General features: G+C 40.7%; 2 protein-coding genes across 3 annotated transcripts in view; one reads left to right on the forward strand and one right to left on the reverse strand.

Annotated features, from left to right (window-relative positions):
• ASCC1 (activating signal cointegrator 1 complex subunit 1) overlaps positions 1 to 3,854 on the reverse strand; it is a 178,376-nt gene extending 174,522 nt beyond the window's left edge. Inside the window, exon 1 of the mRNA XM_006835868.1 lies at positions 3,725 to 3,854. Coding sequence (XP_006835931.1) covers positions 3,725 to 3,836 — 112 coding nt within the window. The 5' untranslated portion in view covers positions 3,837 to 3,854. The remainder of the gene's footprint in view (positions 1 to 3,724) is intronic.
• A 7,519-nt stretch (positions 3,855 to 11,373) lies between these two features.
• ANAPC16 (anaphase promoting complex subunit 16) lies at positions 11,374 to 19,887 on the forward strand. Of its 2 annotated transcripts, XM_006835870.1 has the most exons (3): positions 11,374 to 11,515; positions 18,261 to 18,335; positions 19,778 to 19,887. In XM_006835870.1, the coding sequence occupies exons 1-3, from the start codon at positions 11,374 to 11,376 to the stop codon at positions 19,885 to 19,887; spliced, it is 327 nt and encodes a 108-aa protein (XP_006835933.1). The 2 variants fall into 2 exon arrangements, with proteins under 2 accessions (XP_006835933.1, XP_006835934.1); XM_006835871.1 differs by lacking the exon at positions 18,261 to 18,335.
• The last annotated feature ends 773 nt before the right edge of the window (positions 19,888 to 20,660 follow it).

Genomic DNA, 20,660 nt, shown 5'->3' on the forward strand with positions numbered 1-20,660 from the left:
AATGATTGAGGCAGCTTAAGTGCTCATCAACTAAAGAATGGATAAACAAACTGTGGTACATACACACAATGGAATATTACGTTACCTTGAAGAACAACAAGGAAGCTATAAGCTACCACATAACATGGATGAACCTCGAGGACATTATGTTGAGTGAAATTAATCAGTCACAAAGGAGAAATACTGCATAGGGCCACTACTGTAAAAGACTAAGAAAATGAGCCCATACTAAAGAGGGGGAAGGAGGACTCTTTGCTGGTTACCGGGATGTGGGAAGTGGGGGTGAGGGGAGGGAGGGGAAAGTGGAGCACAGGGTACAGAATAGACACAGGATAGTTTGGGTGCTTAGGGAGGGGGCAATATACAAGAAGGGGGAAGAGAACGGAAGAACAAGGCAGATGGGAAACAATTAGGCAGGTTTGCATGGGCTAAACAGGACAAAGGTAAATAATGATGTATGTACAACCTTGGAACAACAGGGCTCTGGAATACAGGGATTGAGACATGGTTAGAATGGGCAAAAGGGGGGAATAATGTTAAAATGCTTGGCTGTCTTTTGAATCTTGGTTTCCCTGGCATATCATTATAAAACAGACACTTGAGAGGGAGAGAAAGGAATAGCCAGAAATATCACCATAGAAAGCTTGTAAGTCTGCCTTCTGCCTACAACTGGAATACCTAAAACGGGTCTACAACGTGCCCAGTGAAGGAGGCTTCCTGTAAAGCCTCTGCATTACATAAGACCATAGGTGGAATCCTGAATCCCATCAAGAATCTTCTGAAGTGGTAAATTTCCACTTGAAAGGACAAGCAGACAAGTCTGGAGTAACTAGAAGGATAGAAGATACTTCTTGAAAGAAAGACCTACAGGAAAAATACAAACCAATAACGGCAGTCCAACTGATTACTACAAGAACAAGCAAGTTGCTCTCCCAGGAGACATCAAGGCAAGTGGTCGGGTCCCCTCAGGGCAAACTCCCTTCCAAGACTAAGGCTCAATGAGAATACACGAGCAGACATGCGCTCTGACTAGTGACAACATTCGTCACTGATACGGGGAAGTGAGGGAAAAACAGCAATGAAGCAGCCAGTTAAGCCCTACAACGTTCAATAGACTCCAGTGAACCCGGGTGGAGACCTGGTTGGCCAACAGTGTGTTAAGACCTGGGGACTGCTGGGCCCAGAGTCAGTGACAAAGCTACAGAGGACTAGAGTGGAGAGTGAAGTATCCAGCTGATAAGAAGAGAGGACATATGCATAAGAACACCCACACTTGCAGATAATACCCATTTGACCCGGATCCAATGGCTGGATGATCAGAGCTCAACTAGAAGAAAGAAGAGGAAAAAAAGAATAATCTGATACAATTTTATGCACTTGACCTACACCTATGGATGCAGTAGCTCAAAAGAGGGAACAAATCTTTACAGCACGGATGATTTGATTCTCACCCCCTCCATACACAGAGTAGACAGAGATAGGCAACTTGGACATTAGCTACCCAAAATGGGGGTGCTACAAAGGCAAGAAGTGACTGGCTTACAAGCTTTCAAGAGGGAGCCTAGATCCAGAAGGTGCAGAGGAAGGTAGAATCTCCACTGAATAGTATCTAATCTGTCTGGGCGGGGCTGATGAAAGGAGATGGGGATAGGTCCCTTGTGGTACAATGGTGAATAATTGCTATCAGGACTGACTGCGAGGGTTGGAAATGTAAAGGAGGATGTTTTGTAGCAAAAGGAGGGGAGTGATTGACTTTGCAGTCCTGGAGCTGAGGTCCTTGGCTCCATCGAGGGAGAAGAGCAGAGTGCGAGACCCTACCCAGAGAAGAAGTGACGCCAGAGATGGAGACAGAGATGATGAAGTAAACAGATGGAGTGACTGGGGACTTTAGACCCAGAGAGGGAGAGGGGCTGGGTGCTGATGATTGGGGGGCAGGCTTGCAGGGTATATATGCCCTTTGGTTGGCTGATGATGCATGGAGGGGACTGTAAACATGGAAACACGGCAAGGAAACAATATACGATAGGATGTATATTAGTAAAGCTAATGTTTTAACATTAAAGATTAGTAAAGCTAATGTTCTCCTATGTAAACTATCACATAATTCACAATAAAACATTTTTTTAAAAATTTTTTAAACTGTAAAAAAAAAGCAATATTACTTATAAACTGCTACAGAGATTACCTCAAACTGAAACATATCAATACTCTTAGACATCAATACAAATGGAGCTATGAGAAGCCAAATCGCTCAAGTGGAGGTGCTGATGTAGAAAAACACTGAAACAAAAGAAAGAATTGTTCCTACAAGACAGAGCACATTTTACTATGAACCTGATCAAAAAGCAACTAGAAGAAGGTTTCCTGCAGAGCCTCTGAATTACATAAGACTACAGGTGGAATCCTGAACAGCTTCCAGAATCTTCAGAGGTGGGAAATTTCCACTTGAAAGGATGGGCAGACCAGCCTGGAGTGGCTAGAAGAACAGAAGATACTTCTTGAAAGAAGGACCAACAGGAAAAATACAAAACAATATCGGCAGACCGACTGTTACTACAAGAACAAACAAGTTGCTTGTCCAGGAGACATCAAGGCAAGTGGTCAGGTCCCCTCAGAGCAAACCCACTTCCAAGACTAAGACTCAATGGGAATACACGCTGATTGATGACCACGTTCGTCATCGATAAGGGGAAGTGAGGGAAAAACAGCTGTGAAGCTGCAAGCTAAGCCCTAGAATGTTCAATAGACTCCTGTGAACCTGGGGGAAGACCTGGTTGGCCAGCAGTGTGGCAAGACCTGGGGACTCTTGGGCCCAGAGTCAGTGACATAGCTACAAAAGACTGGAGTGGAGAGTGAAGTGCCTAGTTGGTAAGAAGAGAGGGCATACGCATAAAGAACACCCACACTTACAGATAATACCCATTTGACCTGTCTTCAATGGCTGGATGATCAGAGCTCAACTCGAAGAAGAAAGAAGAGGGAAAAAAAAGAGTAATCCGATACAATTTGATGAACTTGATCTACAACTATAGATGCAGTAGCTCAAAACAGGAAACAAATCTTTACAGCAAGGACCACTCCCATCCCCTCCATACACAGAGTAGACAGGGATGGACCAACTGGACATTGGCTACCCAAGATGGGGTGGAGGGGCCTACAAAGACAAGAAGTGACTGGCTTACAAGCTTTCAAGAGGGAGCCTAGATTCAGAAGGCATGGAGGAAGGTAGAATCTCCACTGAGTAGTATCCAAATGAAAGGAAATATGGATAGGTCTCTTGTGATACAATAGTGAATAATTGTAAACAGGACGGCTGAGGGTTGGATATGTAAAGGTAGACATTTTGTAGCAAAAGGAGGGGAGTGATAAACTTTGCAGTCTAGGAGCAGAGGTCACTGGGACCATCAAGGAAAAAGATCCAGAGTTCGAGAACCTACACAGAGAAGCAGTGATGCCAGAGATGGAGGCAGAGACGATGACATGGAGAGATGGAGTGGCTGGGGGCTTTAGACCCAGAGAGGGAGAGGGGCTGGGTGCTGACGATCGGGGGGGCGGGGCCAGGCTTGCAGGGTATACCCTTTGGTTGCTTGATGATGCATGGAAGGGATTGTAATCATGGCAATGAAATGATCTACACAGGATGAATGTAAAATTAATGTTCTCCCATGTAAACTATCATATAATTCACAATAAAACATTAAAAAAAAAAAAAAACTAGCATTACCTTCATAGACGTCCTCCTCGTCCTTTTCCTGTTGATAGATCTGTTCTTGGACAGGATTCTTCCTGTAAATTCGTCCATCAATTCTTAGGAGCTGAGGGCGCAGAATATCCATGCTTCTTTCTCCAAATAATATTCCAGTGAAAACCTGAAAAATATGGTAATAACATTACCTTTCATTTGAGACAAATGTGAAAAATCATTTCCTGTATAGGGAGCATATGTAGGCCTGAATGGACATAACTGAGCATGTTAAGGCAAGCCAGTATAGGCCACTGCCTAATAAACTGTACACTAACCACTATCTTAGGAAACAAAGGTTCCTGAAGGCTAGCTATGTTCAACCAAAATCCCTCGAAGTCCAAAACACTGAAGAGCTCACAGCTCATCCTAAACAAGCACTTATTTAATTGAGGATCCCATTTCCATTAGATTTCCTCCATCTGTAAACTGCTGTATTTTCCATCACACCGTTGTTGTTAAGTGATGTCATGTCAATTCCAACTCACAACAACCCTGTATACAGTTTCCGAGGAATGGTTGGTGAATTTGAACTGCCATTCTTGTCGTTCAAACCAACCTTGTGGTTAAGTGCTTATCCTACAGCGCCACACCAGAACGCTACAATATTACATTCCAAATTAATTCTAGACAGAAATGTAATTTGTAAATTATTTTGTCCACCCTCAAAAAAGGCTGACTTTTAATAACTTTCAAAGTCCAAGACTTTGAAAGACAAAAATAGAGTTCTCTTTATTACTTTAACACAACTGGAATAATTTGCAACCTTCTGCATTAGCTAACAATTAGCAAAGTGAAAACTGTTTCCCCCTTTCTAACCAGCATGATAATCAAGAAAATTGTGAATATTTAATAATCTCTTTTTTGTTGTTGTTGTTGTTAAGTGTTGTCGAGTCAGTTCCAACTCAGAGCAACCCTGTATAGGGTTTCCAATGAGTGGTTGGTGAGTTTGACCTTGTTGTTAGCAGTCCAATGCTGATCCTACAGCACCACATCAGTTAGCAGCTCTTTTATATCACAAAAAGCATTCTGGTGTGGTGCTGCAGATAAGCATTGGACTACAAACCACAAGGTTGTCGGTTCAAACCCATCAGCTGCTACTGAGAAACCCTATATATGTTCACTATGAGTCGGAACTGACTTGATGGCATTTAACATGGTGGTTCTGTAGGGAAAGCAACAGACTGTGAACCACAAGGTCAGTGGTTCAAGCCCACCAGCCGCTCCAGGGGAGACTGATGAGGTTTTCTGCTCCAGCAAAAATTTACAGCCTAGGTCTCAGAACCAACGCAACAACATGGTTCCTGGTAGTTAAGTCACTCAACTGCTAACCCAAAAGTAGATCATTCTAGGCCACCCAAAGGAAGGTGATCTACTTCCCAAAAACCTATATTGGAAAACCCTATTTACACTGATGATATACTCTGATACATGGGATAATCAGAATGGACTCCAAGGCAAATGGATTATGATATGAAACATGTATTTAACAACCAAATCCAGTTGCCTGTCTCAACAATTTACAGTCTCAGAACACTAAGGAACAGTGAGTGCTACTATGTCCTATAAAGCCACTATGAGTCAGAATGGATTTAATGGTAGTGAGTTTGTCTCAAGACAACAAACTCATCATCTATACCTTTGCTTAACGCTACAACACAACAGAAAAGAAATGCAGAAAGGATAGCAATATCGAGGAGGAAACTGAAGCCCTGAGTTGTAAAAACTAGCAAAAAATAAATAAAAAAACAGTAAGCCACAACGAATGACCTGAAAAGGGCTCAACGGCGCCAAACTAAGGAAATGGATCCAGAGGAAGGATTTGGAGGTGCCCAAGTAGGGTGAATCCACACCTGCCTGTCTCCGCCCTAGCCACGCCCACCGCTGTACGAGCACGCGGCCGCTTCCCTCGGCACGGGCGCGAGCACGTTGCCGTCCTCCTCGTTTTGAGCGTGGTCGCTCCGGCTGGCCCTGGGGGCGGGGCTGTCGGGGAAAGTGCCAAATCCGTTGAGGTAAGTGAGAGAGTACACAATGACCCTCCGGAGCTTGTTGGGAAGAGAGTTTATTCCTGGGAGCCTACCTGCAAGGATTAGAAAAATGGAGAATGAAGGAGGAGAAACAGGAGCCTTCCGCAGCGGAGGCGTAAAAGGAATTTTCCTCAGGCCACGTCGGACTGAGTGCGCATGCGTGCCTCGGACTGGCGCCTGCGCGGTTGGATGGTCTGGACGGCGTCTACGATTCGGGGCCGAAGCCAGTCGGCTAGCGTGGCTTGGGGCTAGTTTGTGAGCGGCTGTTACCCTGACCCCTCCCTCAGCTCTTTTCTCCACCCTACCCCATTTTAGCTGCAGTTTGTAATGTATTTGACTTGGATTGTAATCCGCCTGTTTTAAATTAATACAGTGGAACAATTTGTTGATGATGGAATTTAATGGTTACTTATAATAGCTGCCTTTGTATTGTTATTCAGAATTATAAGGAAAAATCCCTTTTTAAGAATACGACTGTATTTGCTAGAAACGAAAGTAGCTTGTAAATGCGAGATCATCCTTGTCTTACTTGAAATAATGTTTAATCATTTTACCTGTTATGGACAGTTATTCTGTGTACCCTCCTCCCCCCAAAAAAAAATTTGTGTATGTCATTGTTCTCGAATGAGTAGCTCTATTGCTAATAGTCCCAGCTTCCCTGATAGGACCAACGCAGGTTGTTTCATCAGCAATATTTATTCATTCAACAGAGTTTTACTGAATACCTACCTTGGGATGGCAACCTAGTGGGAGAGTTGTTAGGTGAAGGCTAGGCAGGTATGATTCGTAGCAACCCTATGTACAACAGAATGAAACACTGCCCTGTCCTTTGCCATCCTCACAGTCATGCCTACGATTGAGCCCATTTTGCAGCTTTCATCTCGTTGACCATCTTTCTCTCTTTTGCTGACTCCACCAAGCATGAGATACTTTTCCAGGGATTGGTCCCCCTAATGTGATGACATGTCTAAGGTACATTAGATGAAATCACCCCATCTTCGCTTCTAGGGTGCATTCTAACTGTACTTCTAAGATAGATTGGTACTTCTGCCATTCCATGGTATATTCAGTACTCTTCACCAACATCATACTTGAAAGGTATCCATTCTTTGGTCTTCCTTATTGATTGTCTAGTGGGACAGAATGTTGTGTAAATACATCTACGGAATGGGGAAGAAAAAGAAGTCAGTAAAGGCCCAGCCTTCATGATAGCAAAATTCTCTGCGGCCTTTGTTGAGCTGCTAGCCCTGCATTGTCATGTGTTCTTTCATTCAGGAAACATTGTGATCCAGGTTCTGTGCTAAGCCTTGAAGGTAGAAAGACAACTCTTTCTGTCTCTCCTTCCTCACAGAATTCTTCTAAACATCATGAACCTTAAAATGAACATGTGAAGTACATTCAAACCCTAAAACCCAGTGCTGTCAGTTCTGTTTCTATTCATAGCAACCCTATAGGGCAGAGTAGAACTTCCGCATTTGGTTTCCAAGGCTGTAAGCTTTATAGAAGCTAATTGCCACTTCTTTCTCTTGGTGATGGATTCGAACCACTGACCTTTCAGTTAGCCATCAACCCTTTCTTCTCTAGGACCTTGTTGTCTCTATGTCAGATATAGAGAATTAGAACTTTTCCCATGAGTGTGGTGAGACATAAATATGAAAAATGAAGAGATGTATGGGGAAAAAAAAAACAACTCAGAAATATAAGGGGGTTTCAAAAATTCATGGAAAAATGAAGTTAAAAAATAATGGAATTTCCATCAACTTTTTGAAGTTCTCTCATAAATATCACACAGCAGTTTTGAATGTTGTTTTTGTTAAATGTCAAGTTGGTTCCCACTCAAAGCAACCCTGTGTAGGGTTTCCTAGGCTTTTTAAATCTTCATAGTAGCAGAAAACCTCATCTTTCTCCCTCAGAGAGTTTCTGGTGGACTCAAACCTTGGACCTTCTGGTTCACAGTCCGGTGCTTATCGTATAGCTGATAATGCTTACCATGTCTATCTGTGGACTCTTGGTGTGTACTGTAGGATAAACTGGACTGCGAACTACAAGATCAGCAGTTCAAACCCACTAGCTGCTCCTCGGAAACCCTGTACAGGGTTGCTGTGAGTCAGAACTAACTCCACAGAACTTAACAATGCATGTCGTTAACTTTTCCAAATGCAATATGTGCATTAGCTGTTTTAATTTTTATAATGCCTCTTTGAGATAAATACTTTATTTTTCTCATTTCACAGATAAGGCAATTGAGAAAAGGAGAGGTTAACCTCTTGCCTGTACTCCTACAGCAAGAAGCTAAGTGAGTGAGCTCTTAACCTGTATGTTGTTTTACCAACAAAGCTATTGTTTCGCAAATGAGCTAAAATCGACTCATCTCAGTTGTATTTTGTCATCTATAAAAAGATGGCCTTTCAAGAATCCTGTGGTTCCTGTGAAATGTTTAGCCATTCAGCAAGCATTTATTTAAATAAGCAGTTACTTAGTGCAGGTCAGGCATTGTTTGTCTCTGGTTATCAGAATGCCTACCCTCATAGGGAAATTACAGCCTAGGGTTTATTGTTAGTTTCACTGAACTCATGTTTAGCACTTGCTGATAACATTCAAACTGTAACTTGAATCTTAAATTTCGCTGTCCTGTGTTGCTGTGGATTAATCCTGTGGATTAATGCGCCAGACTGCAAAGCCTTTTGAACTGCAGGGTCAGTGATTCAAGCTCACCAGCTGCTCCTCGGAAACCCTATACAGGGTCGCTATGGTTGGAACGGACTCAACGGCACTTCAACAATAACAACATGCTGCTTGACAACAACAAAATAAATTTTTTAAAAAATTTTTTTAATTAACTTAAATCTTCAGAATGAGAAATTACTTAGGTTAGTCTTTCCAGGTGTGGTGCTATGTGATAATGCACTGAACCACAAGGTTAGTGGTTCGAATTCACCAGCTGCTCCTCAGAAATGATGCTATACTGGGTCATTATGAGTCTGAACCAATTGGAAGGCACCAAACAACATCATCTTTCCACCTCAGCAAAAAGTCAAAGTTGTGTTAATTCTGCTATCCAGGTTTTAATCCTAGCTGTTTGGGGTATTGAATGATGGTGGTTTTGAGAGTTTAAAAGAAAACAGAATGAAAGGGAATCCCTTTGATTATATTCAATTTAGAAGTTACACTGTGGCTAGCTTTTGAAGCTGTCCTCACTCTAGCAGTTGCTTGTGTCCTCTGCTGAGCTACTGATCTCAAAATTTAAAGTATCTTTACATTTGCAATTGAATAGAGCACTCATGGGGTGTAAGAAAAAGGTTCAACAGTTCTAAGCCTTCAGTGAGAAATATAAACATACACAGTAGGTTCTACCATGAACTGATGGACAACAAAAACTCTGAGTTACTTGCTCAATCTTCTGAGACATTTGAATGCCACCAGGAGTCCACTTAGAGAGATTTGTACCTTCTCCAATGCTGCTTGTATTCTCTTTAAAAAGCATTAGAAAATTGGCCAAGCTATATTTTGACTCAGTGTGGCCCAAAGATGAGGTATGAATCTAACTTGGGAAGTTATCTCCTCTATGGTTACAATTTGGAAAGTTATCAAAGCTTAGAGGAAAAAGGAATAGTGATCTAATGGTAAAACTGAAAATGTCACTAATCAATTTGCATTTTTAACAGGCTAATGATCTATATAGCTTTTGCCTTACTGTTCTTTGCTATTCCCATACTCTACTTCAGTATTCATCAGTATTACATGCATATAATTAAATAAGAAACCAACCTGTACTTCTCTGACTGCCTTAAATCATCATCACAAAGTTAAGGAAAAAAAATTTTTAAGTACCATCAAGTCAGTTTCTACTCATAGCGAACCTACAGAGGGCTCCCAAGGGGTGGCTGGTAGGTTTGAACTGCTGACCTGTGGTTTGCAGTCCAGCATTGATCGTACAGCACCACACCAAGGAATACAATTGCCTTTTAGAAATGCACAGTATGGCCTTTTCCTTGCAAGAAATTGGAATCTGTCTGTATAAGATAAGTTTTTGTTTTTGATAATAAACGTGTCCATTTTTGTCAATTACAAAATTAATGAAAAAATAGTCCACTAAAATTCTCTCGGACCATTAAAAGGGAAATTCAATTTTTAAAACCCTTTACTATTTTTATTGAGGTAAAATTCATTTCACATAAAATAAACCATTTTAAAGTATATAATTCAGTGTAAAGGCATTTTTTACTCTAGGCTTTGTTATCCCCCACACTAACCACTTGCCACATGTGCTTATTTAAACTGGCATTAAAGAAAAGTAAAAATGCAGCTCTGTAGTCAAAGCTACTCAATAGCCACATGAGGTTAGTAGCTACCATATTGGAAAGTACAGAAATTGAGCATTAAAACATTTCCATCCAGGCAGAAAGTTCTGTGAGACCGCTCTGGTAGTGTAGTGGTTAGGAATCAGGCTGCTAACCTCATGGTCAGCAGTTCGAAACTACCAGCTGTTCCTCCGGAGAAAGATGAGGCTTTCTGTTCCTGTAAAGATTTACAGCCTCGGAAACCCTCTAACAGGATCTCTATGAGTCAGAACTGACTCCATGGCACATAACCACACCACTAAAGCATTCTTTTTAGATAATACACTTTATAGACCATCTTTTATTCATGTGTGGTATGTATGAGCTCTGTGGCATACAAATTGGTATTTGCTTTAAACTTTTCTAAGGCGTTATCCATTCAGTACAAATTGTACCATTTACATTTGGACCTTTTGATGTTTTTTATTTATGACATGTATTAAACACTCACAGCTGCGCTATTCATATTAGGCCCTGATTTCCTGAGATCCTTTTCCAATTTTTTGTCTCTGTGTTGGGACGCCACCAAGTGTTAAATTTGGGTATTACATATGGAAGAAAAGGTTAAAAAAATTTTTTTTCAATCCAAAGGCCTAGTATTTCCTAACCAATTCCCTTTTTTTTGAGAACAGGACACAGTTTTATAGTATTTTATTTGGAAATTTTTACTACATGTGAATCTTTTGGTGTGACTTGGTCAGGATGCATCTATGGAGCCTGGCTGTTTTCTCTTCATATAATTATTTCCTCACTCAAATTGGTGTTCTGACACTGCCATATCACCCTTTCACAGCACATAAATCACCCAGAGTGAGTTCTAAGCATGACATAAACAGTTTGCTAATTGTCGGAAGTAGTGTTGTCAGTAGACAAACCAGTCTCATATTCTTGAACATTGTTGTAAAGTGCTATCAAGTCGGGTTCCACTCATTGCGGCCCTGTATAGGGTTTCCGAGGAGCAGCTGGTAGGTTTGAACTGCTGACCTTATGGCTCCCACCCAGTCCAGTGCTAATCCTACAGCACCACACTAAGAGTCCATTCTTGAACATAAACACACTTTAAAACCTGAATGACATTTTTGGCCCAGAGGTGCCAATAAAAAGGTGTGGGAGTAGAGAGGGTAGGAAAAAGGGGAGTTATTTCTCTACAAAACTGCTGGTTCTTAATACTACTGGAATGAAATGTTGCCATCTCACTTCCATAAACTTGCCGATTGCTGTTTTTCTTTCTCTGTAGTAAAGTGAGAGTTCTCCTAGAGAGGAAATGGCTGCCTCTTCATCCTCCTCCTCAGCTGGTGGGGTCAGTGGAAGTTCTGTCACTGGATCTGGTTTCAGTGTCTCAGACCTTGCCCCACCACGGAAAGCCCTGTTCACCTACCCCAAAGGAGCTGGAGAAATGTTAGAAGGTGATCTCATGCTGCTTTTTGCTGCATAATTGTATTCAGACATGCAATGAATATTAATTGTTAAAAAAGCTATTAAGTGGATTAGAGACAAGTTTGCCCTGATTTCAACTCAACATTTTATATTTTGTCCCCATCTCAAAATAATGTCTTTAAAGCACTTACATGTATTTCTCCAGAATCAGAATTTTGGAGCTGAAAAGACCCTGGAAGTCAAGGAGGTCATCTAGAGCTTTTTAGAGAAGTTAAGTGATTTGACATGTCAAAAGAAAAGTTAGCACTGGAATCATGGCTTCTCTTGACCTCGTGCTCCAGTTTGCTTTAGCAAACCTCGTCTCTCATACTTCGGACACATTGTCAGGAAGGGCCAGTTGCTGGAAAGGATATCATGTTTGGTAAGGTGGAGGGTCAGAGAAAAAGAGTAAGACCCCCAACGAGATAGATTGGCAAAGTGGCAGCATCCATGGGCTCAAGCATGGCAATAACTGTGAGGTTAGCCCAGGATCAGGCAGTGTTTCGTTCTGTTGTGCATAGGGTCGCCATGAGTCTATACCAACTCGATGGCACCTAACAACAACACCACCCTAGGAGTCCTGGTGTGGCACAGTAGGATAAGCACTCAACCACAAGGTCAGTAATCCAGTTATTCAGCAAAAACAACACCCTATAGATTTGTTGTTGTTGGTTCTGACCCATAGCAAAACTCTGTATAGGATTTCTGAAGAACCGCTGGGGAGCTTAAAGCTCCTACCTTGTGTTTCAAACAGACTTTGCAGTCCAGCGCATTAACCCACAGCGCCACGCCATCAAAAGACTTTAAGAGGAAATGAAAACGAATATGCTGCCCTTATCTGTGAAGGTGACTCTCCTGGCCCACTGCAGAGAATTTACATCACATTCATTTTCTTATTTGGCACACATTTACAAACTGGCTGGTCAAGATCAGGGAACTTGAACATTGTCAAACTCATGCACACTTTGATGGAACCAACTCTAAGAGGCAGTGATTAAAAAAATAATAAGTAAACTAAAAATCACTGCTAGGTTCATTAGAGCCAAAGCCTTAGAGGTTACTCTAGGAGCTAAACCAATAATTCTTAATAAAGGATATAATCACCTGAAGAACTTATTTACAGTGCATATTTCCCACCCTAGAGATTCTTAATGAGTGTAGGACTCTCATGAAGTGTTCTTCTCATCATACTTTGAAAACATTGGCAAAGAACCAAAACCTACTTGATCCTAGCACCTTTATGCTTAATTATATGTTGATCTTTCTTGCTGTAAATGTTGCAGAAATCTTTTATTAATTTGAAAATGTCTTTGCTTAGGTGTGTGAGAAAGGTATTAACTATGGTTGAGAATGGGTATTTCCAGATCTTTATTCATTTATGTGAGGCATAATAATAGTAAATAAATAGTTTGAGGTTAAGCCTGGACAAACAAAACAGTCATGTATGACAAGAAAATAGGAGAAGATTAGATCTTGAGGCTCTCTGGGATTGGTTTGGATCAAGGTTATTAGAGAACTAGACCGCCCAGTATGTAGTAGTAACACATTTGAGGTATATATACTTCCTTTGGCCTTACCTTTTCATTTTCTTCATTTGTATTAACTAAATACTTTAGATAGGATCATTGAATCTGTGAACTGTTGGGACTTTGTTTACTATATTTATCACTAAGAACATGACTTTCAGTTATATGCTACAGATACCTGGCATTAAATAATTTTCCCTCAAAACAAATCCAGAGTTGGATGCCCTTAAGTTTTTTAATGAGTTTATAGCAGCAGAAGAGGACCACTAAGACTGAAGTCATTTAAATTCTAACTATGGTGTTGCTAAGTGCTATCAAGTTTTTTCAGACTCAAGAGACCCTGTATAGGGTTTTCAAGGAACAGCTGGTGGATTTGAACTGCCAACCTTGCAGTTCACAGTCCAGGGATATAAAATATGGGAGGTACTTCCGTAACCTCAAAGCTATCAGCATTCTTTGTACACTAAAGTACCTGAAGACATTGAAGAAGAAAGCTTTCTGAAGTTGTATAATTCGATGTTCTAACAAGTTACAGATCTATCCATTTCTATTTGTGGCGCTGCAGGTTAATACACTGGACTGCAAGGTTGATTTAAACCGCAAGGTTGGTGGTTCAAGCTCACCAGTCGCTCCTCAGAAACCCTATACAGGGCACTATGAGTCAGAACCTACTCAATGGCAGTTAACAACAACAGCATTCATCCCAATGTGCTTCATGAAGGAATGTGTTGAGTTTTCATTGTAGAATGAATTTTTATTACATTTAAATTCACAGTGCAGTGTTAATTGTTCACTTACTTAAATTTAAAGTTTCAACTGTATCTTAAGCTACTTTCCCTTAAAGATGTGGTGGAGGTGGTTATGTGCCATGGAGTCGGTTCCAACTCATAGCGACCCTGCTGCACAGGTTTTCCGAGGCTGTAAATCTTTACGGGAGCAGAAAGCCTCATCTTTCTCCTGCAGAACAGCTGGTAGTTTCGAATGGCTGACCTTGAGGCTCGCAGCCCGATTTGTAACCACTATGCTATCAGAGCTCCTTAAAGATAGACTGTTTAAAATAAATAAATAATATAACAACACTGGGACTATCTTGGTCAGATCAAAAATGTTAAGTTGAAAAGAGAACGCTTCAATCTGAGTTAATAGAATGATAGATTTGGAAGCATTTTCTACCATATTTATGTTGTTGTTGTTGTTAAGCGCCGTCGAGTCGGTTCCGACCCATAGCGACCCTGTACAGGGTTTCCGAGGGTGTAAACTTTACGGGAGTAGAAAGCCTCATCTTTCTCCCGCGGAGCGGCTGGTAGTTTCGAACCGCTGACCTTAAGGTTCGCAGCCCGATTCGATAGGTGATGATATTATACAGTTAGGATGCACAGTGACTCTGTAGGATAGCACTAGACTGTTAACCACAAGGTCGGCAGTTCAAATTCACCAGCTAGTCTTTGGAAGAAAGATGAGGCTTTCTGCTCCTGTAAAGATACAGCCTTGGAAACCTTATACAGGGCTGCCAGGAGTCTAACAGACTCATTGGCACTTAACAGCATTCTTACAATTATTCTAATGCATATGTCCCTGACCATTTTTCTTATAATTATGTAATAGAATAGGAAGATTGCCGGTTCAGAGTAGAGAACAAAAACGAATCAAGATTAGAAGTGCAGTTTATAATTGTAACAGGTTCAGCTTGATCTTGCACCCACCTAAGTCTAGGATAATAAACCCAATAACCTGTAGTTAACCTTGTGAATTAACTTTTTGGTACAACGTATCTATCTGCTGTATGATAACAGATACTTCACAGAAGCAGTATACAGCTGTTTGCAGCATTCTTCTGCCCTTGGCTAAGATTGTCCTCACCCAGTTATTAGTGAGCAAAGTAGAGACTGCCTTCTTGCCCAAAAGTGACTTGCCCAAAAGTGTATGCCCCTGAAGTATAAATGATCTGCATTGTCTGATTTCTTGCTGTGAGGTGATACTCTATGAGTTTGTTAGCATCCTATTTATTGGAATTGGTGATGGTGTTAGATTTAGACAATTTACTGAACTTTTCACTATTTATAACCTTTTCTTATCCCTTAAGAAGAAAGCTGATCTGTTGCTAGTTGGTGTGTTCCAAAGGTCTTCATTACAGTTTCTAAAGGGAAGACAGAATGCCCCCATGCTGACTTCTCTCTGGAGAACTTCCAGACTTTAGATTGGTACAGATTGGTCTCATCTAATAGGATGTGGGTAAGAAGCCGTAGACTCTGTGGTTAATATTGAGTTGCAAATCAGCAAAGTTGTATGCCATGAGTTGTTGTTGTTATGTGCTGTGGAGTCGGTTCCGACTCATAGCGACCCTTTACAGGGTTCCCAAGGCTGTAAATCTTTACGGGAGCAGAAAGCCTCATCTCTCTCCCGCAGAAAAACTGGTAGTTTCAAACTGCTGTCCCTGAGGTTTGCAGCCCAATTCGTAACCACTATGCTACCAGAGCTCCTCGTTCCATAAATTAAGTAGAGTTATATGCTGGTGCCTTTTTGAAAGATTAGCTTACTATCATTTTGCTTTGAAGTTCATTGCCAAGGGAATATGCAAATATCATCACTTAAGCATTTTGTCCTAATAGCACCTGTGATTAAAAGTAAGTGGGAGGTAGTCCTTCCAAGAGCTTCCATATGTATCTTGGCTAGATCCCTATAGCTCATAATCCCTTTGCTTTGGTATGAGATCCTAACAGGATCAATCCTTCCAAGACCTAATCTCTAATTCTCTTACATTTTGCCTTGACAGAGATAAACTTGAGTTATAATTGGACTATTTGAACAAGGATGCAGCTTGGATAATGAGTGCTGGCATGTCATCTACACAGGAGCATCTAGTGAACTGCATCTTTGGTGTCAGATGCTCACAGTGGTCCATCTCCCCATAGTGTGGTCATAGGAGCCCTGGTGGCACAGTGAGATAAGCATTGTGCTGTTCATTGAAAGGTTGGCAGTTCAAACCCACTGACCACTCCATGGGAGAAAGATGAAGGAAGTTTGCTATAAAGATTTACAGCTTTGGAAATCCTATGAAGCAGTTGTATTCTGCCCTGCAGTGTCACTATGAGATGGAATATACTCGGCAATGAGATTGGTTTAGGAGTGGGTGAGATTAACTTTATCTTTAAAAAACTCAGTGATATCACTAGCTTGCCTAGATCTTTAAACTGGACAGTTAAATTTTTTTTTGGCTCACTTTAAGGGATACCACAGATGATCTACATGTAACCAGAGGAATAGGAAATAGGATCATTTAGGCATTGGGCTGCTCAGCTCTTGGGCAGAAAGATGAGGCTGTCCACTCCTGTAAAGATTACAGTCATGGAAAATCTTTATAGGGTCATTGTGAGTCAGAATTGGCTGGCTTCATGGCAGTACGTTTTTTGTTTGTGTAGAAACAGATTGAATTTAAAGAATGTAGCACCCTAAAGTTTATATCCCATTAATTTTATATGTGTTGTTGTTTTTTAAGTGTCCAACTCAGAGACACTGTATAGAGTTTCCAAGGAGGGGCTGGAGGGTTTGAAACAGGGACCTTGTAGCTAGCAGTCCAGTGCTTATCCTCAAATGCCTCGAGGACTCCACATAATAGAAATATGGAACATTGGCTCCATACAATAAGCACTGGGCTATGAACCACAAAGTCCGTGGTTCAAGCCCACCAGCTGCTCAATGGGAGAAAGATGAGGTGTTCTGCTCCCTCAAAGATTTAAAGCCTCAGAAACCATTTTCAGGGTGGCTATGAGTTGGAATCGACTTGACAGCATTTAACAACAATATATATATTTATAGATAAATTTTGAAGGTAATAATGAAAGGCAGCCCTCTTCCTTATATAGTCAGACAATTTGGATATCATATCTATATAATATTTTACTATTTACTATGACTTCTGAAATGGAGGCAAAAAGATGGACACATTTTCTTGGTTTACCAGAAGCCATAAAATTCTTAGAGCAAATGAAAACCTTTTCCTCTTGTGTGAAATTCAGCATGAGCTCAAAATGTATTGGTTTTCTCTCCTTGTTACTTAGTAGCTGGGCCCCACCCAACCTCTGATTGGTGGGTGAATGCTTTACACCCAGTAGTGCTGGCTTCAAAGACAGCTGTATCCTCTCCCTTGATTTCTCTCAGGATTTTGTAGAAAGTAAGATAACCTACCCCAAGTGGTTTCTGCCGCCCTTTAAAAAATCACTCTTTCCTACATGAGCTATGTGAATGTGTTGTTGTTGTTGTTAAGTGCCATGGAGTCAGTTCTGACTAATAACAACCCTGTATAGGGTTTCTAAGGAGCAGCTCGTGGGTTTAAACCACTTATCTTGTGGTTAGTAGTCCAATGCTTATCCCACAGCACCACACCAGGAGTCCTGTGTGACTTTGTTGTTATTGTTAAATGCCGTAGAGTTGGTTCCAACCCATAATGACCCTGTATAGGGTTTTCAAGAAGCAGGCTGGTGGGTTTGAACCACTGATCAACCCTTGCCTGATAAGGAATAACATCAACTAGCTTATATTTCTTAATCATCTTCTAAGGGCTATGGTGAGCACCTCCTTCTTGGCAGTTCTTGCCACCTCTTGGCAGCAGTGCAATGCTAGGTTCTAAAATTGCACCATACTCTTATCACCATCCAAATTGCAGTGTTTTGTTTCAGTTAGAAAATCAAGGTTACAATGTGCGTTTACAGAATGAGATTTCCCAACAGTGTTGTTTTGTGATTGTCATAGTGATGTAATTTGATATATTGAAAATCAACAGCAGCTGTTTTTTAGGATGAAATGATTTTGAGTTTCAGTGTATTTTGATAGCACAAGGACCACATGGCCAAATGTGTCAGCCGTCAGTGTTTTCCTGACGTACTAAGTAGAGAACACTAAGAAATAGTTGTGAGTGAGGAAATGCTGACCAGGACATCAAATTGATGTCTCTTGTTTTTGTTTTTTTAAGCACTATTTTTAAACTCTTAAACAAGTAGAAGAGCTATTTTAATATTGTAGGTCTAGAAGCAGTTGCTTTTCTAACAGAGCAGTATTAGTTTGAAATGAAATTAAATGAAACAGAAGCCTATTTGGTAAGCACTGAAAACTAGACCCTGAATGTAAAAGTAGGGTAAAGAATTGACATGTTTATCAGAAGCCATATAATTCTTGCAGCAAATTCAAACCTTTTCTTTTTTGTTGTTTGTAGATGGCTCTGAGAGATTCCTCTGCGAATCGGTGTTCAGCTATCAGGTGGCATCCACACTTAAACAGGTGAAACATGGTGAGCACATGGATGTTGTCTACGTGATTATGAGACTATATTTCATGGGGGGTGAGAAAAGGGAACTCAAAAACCACCAAAACTTAGCAAAGCTATTTAAGTAGACTTCTTAAATTACCTACAAACAAGAACATTCTATGGTCTTACTCCAGACAGAAGATCCATATTGAGGCTTAAAGTTAAAATGCAGAGTTAATTTCTAAAGAAGTTGATGCAGCTTCTCTTACATTACTTTTTTCCCTCTCTTCTCTGAGCCATTCCCTTACTGGTACCTTCCACTGGTACCATTATAATCTTGGAGTACTTGTGTAATACCTCCCAGTCTATCTGCACTCTTAAAATCCTGGTATCATCTTTTCTGTGTCAGCTTGTCTCACTAGATCTTCCTTTATGCATCAGGGAACTCTGTGTTCCCTCCCAGAACATTTTGCCATTGAAATCTTTATTGGGGGAGGGGGAAGAAGGAGAACTGCAACTGCTTCTAACGCTACAATTTTGATACACAAATTTCTATGACATGGAAAATGAGTACATATACATACATATATATATATATATATATATATAAGGAATAGAGCACAGAAGTTGCTTTCTGTAAAGAAATCTGGTCATTGAGGCTTCTTTGATGTGACACAAGAAGGGAGAGAGATGGGCATCTTAAGGCAGTAAAATGATTACGTGTTTATTTTGATCTGAAAGGTTTCAGTTGTATAGTCTAAAGTGGTAGAGGTGAACAAGGAGTAATTGGGAATATTCATTTTTCTTTTATTTTTTTTTAAATTGAGTCTTCTAACTAACATAGAATTAAGATCCCCCTACCTCAAGGTCAGCAGTTCGAAACTACCAGCCGTTCTGCGGGAGAAAGATGAGGCTTTCTGCTCCTGTAAAGATTTACACCCTCGGAAACCCTGTACAGGGTCGCTATGGGTCGGAACCGACTCAACAGCACTTAACAACAACTAGAATATAAGGAGCTCTGGTAGTGTAGTGGTTACGAATCAGGCAGCTAACCTCAAGGTCAGCAGTTCGAAACTACCAGCCGTTCTGCGGGAGAAAGATGAGGCTTTCTGCTCCTGTAAAGATTTACAGCCTCGGAAACCCTGTACAGGGTCGCTATGGGTCAGAACCGACTCCATGGTACTTAACACAACAACTAGAATATTGGAGTCCTGGTGTGGCGCTGGGGGCTAATGCGTCAGACTGCAAAGCTGTTTGAACTGCCAGGTCAGTTTTTTAAAACTTAGCAGCTATTCCTCGGAAACCTAAACAGGGTCGCTATGGGTCGGAATCTCCTTGCTCAATGGCACTTAACAACAACAACAACTAGAATATTGAGGAAAAATCCTTGTAGAAATTATTTTCAAGCCTGTCATCATGTTGGTTGGTTAGTCTCATGGGAAGTATATTATTAAATTATATATTACCTTCTTGACTCTTTACAGATCAGCAAGTTGCTCGGATGGAAAAACTAGCTGGTTTAGTAGAAGAGCTGGAGGCGGATGAGTGGCGGTTTAAACCCATCGAGCAGCTGCTGGGGTTCACACCTTCTTAGGGTGGCATTGCCTTTGGGGCACAACAAGTGCAAAGTGGCAGCTTCCCTAGCCTTCCAGAGATCCACAGTTGCACCTCTGGATTGCTTATTCACATTCATATAAGCAACAAATGCTTTAATGTGTCATCTTGCAGGCAAAGTTTTTGTTTGTTTTAAAAAAGTATTGGGATTCAGGAGGCTTGAGTTTAAGAGATGTTTCTAAATAAGCCAGTTGACCAAATGAATGGCTTCTCTTCTGTTATTCATCCAGTGCCTGGAAATCCTCACTCATTAGGCACAAGTTCAGGATCTGTAGTTATAAAAAATACACTATTTCTAACATAAAATAGTTCTTTTTGCAAATGAATGTGTACTCCAACTCAGAACCTGTCCAAATGAAGAATGTTGAAATGTTCTTTTTTTTTTTTTCTTTTTTTCTATTTTTAGACATCTAATTCTATAGATCCTAAGTTTTTTCTAGCCTCTTCTAAACATAACAAATGATGGCAAAAATAATTGAGTTTGAATATTGAAGCAGTGAGCAAAACCCTTTTTAAGCCTTAAAATTGCTGAGTACATCTCGTTGGTAGATTCAAAAAACTCTGTAGCAAATAAATCCTTTGAAAGAGCACCAAATTGCTTTCTTTATCCTCTTAAAGCCTCTGGGATTTGGATAGGGGAAGAGGGCAAATACTTTTTACTCTAAAGGAATCTAGAAACTGCACTTAAAAGGATGCTTGTATATTTGTCTTTACAGGGGCATATGAATTTCTCTTACCAATATCGGTGTAAAG

The sequence above is a fragment of the Chrysochloris asiatica genome, unplaced genomic scaffold (genome assembly GCF_000296735.1).
Source record: "Chrysochloris asiatica unplaced genomic scaffold, ChrAsi1.0 scaffold00020, whole genome shotgun sequence".
Taxonomy (NCBI): domain Eukaryota; kingdom Metazoa; phylum Chordata; class Mammalia; order Afrosoricida; family Chrysochloridae; genus Chrysochloris; species Chrysochloris asiatica.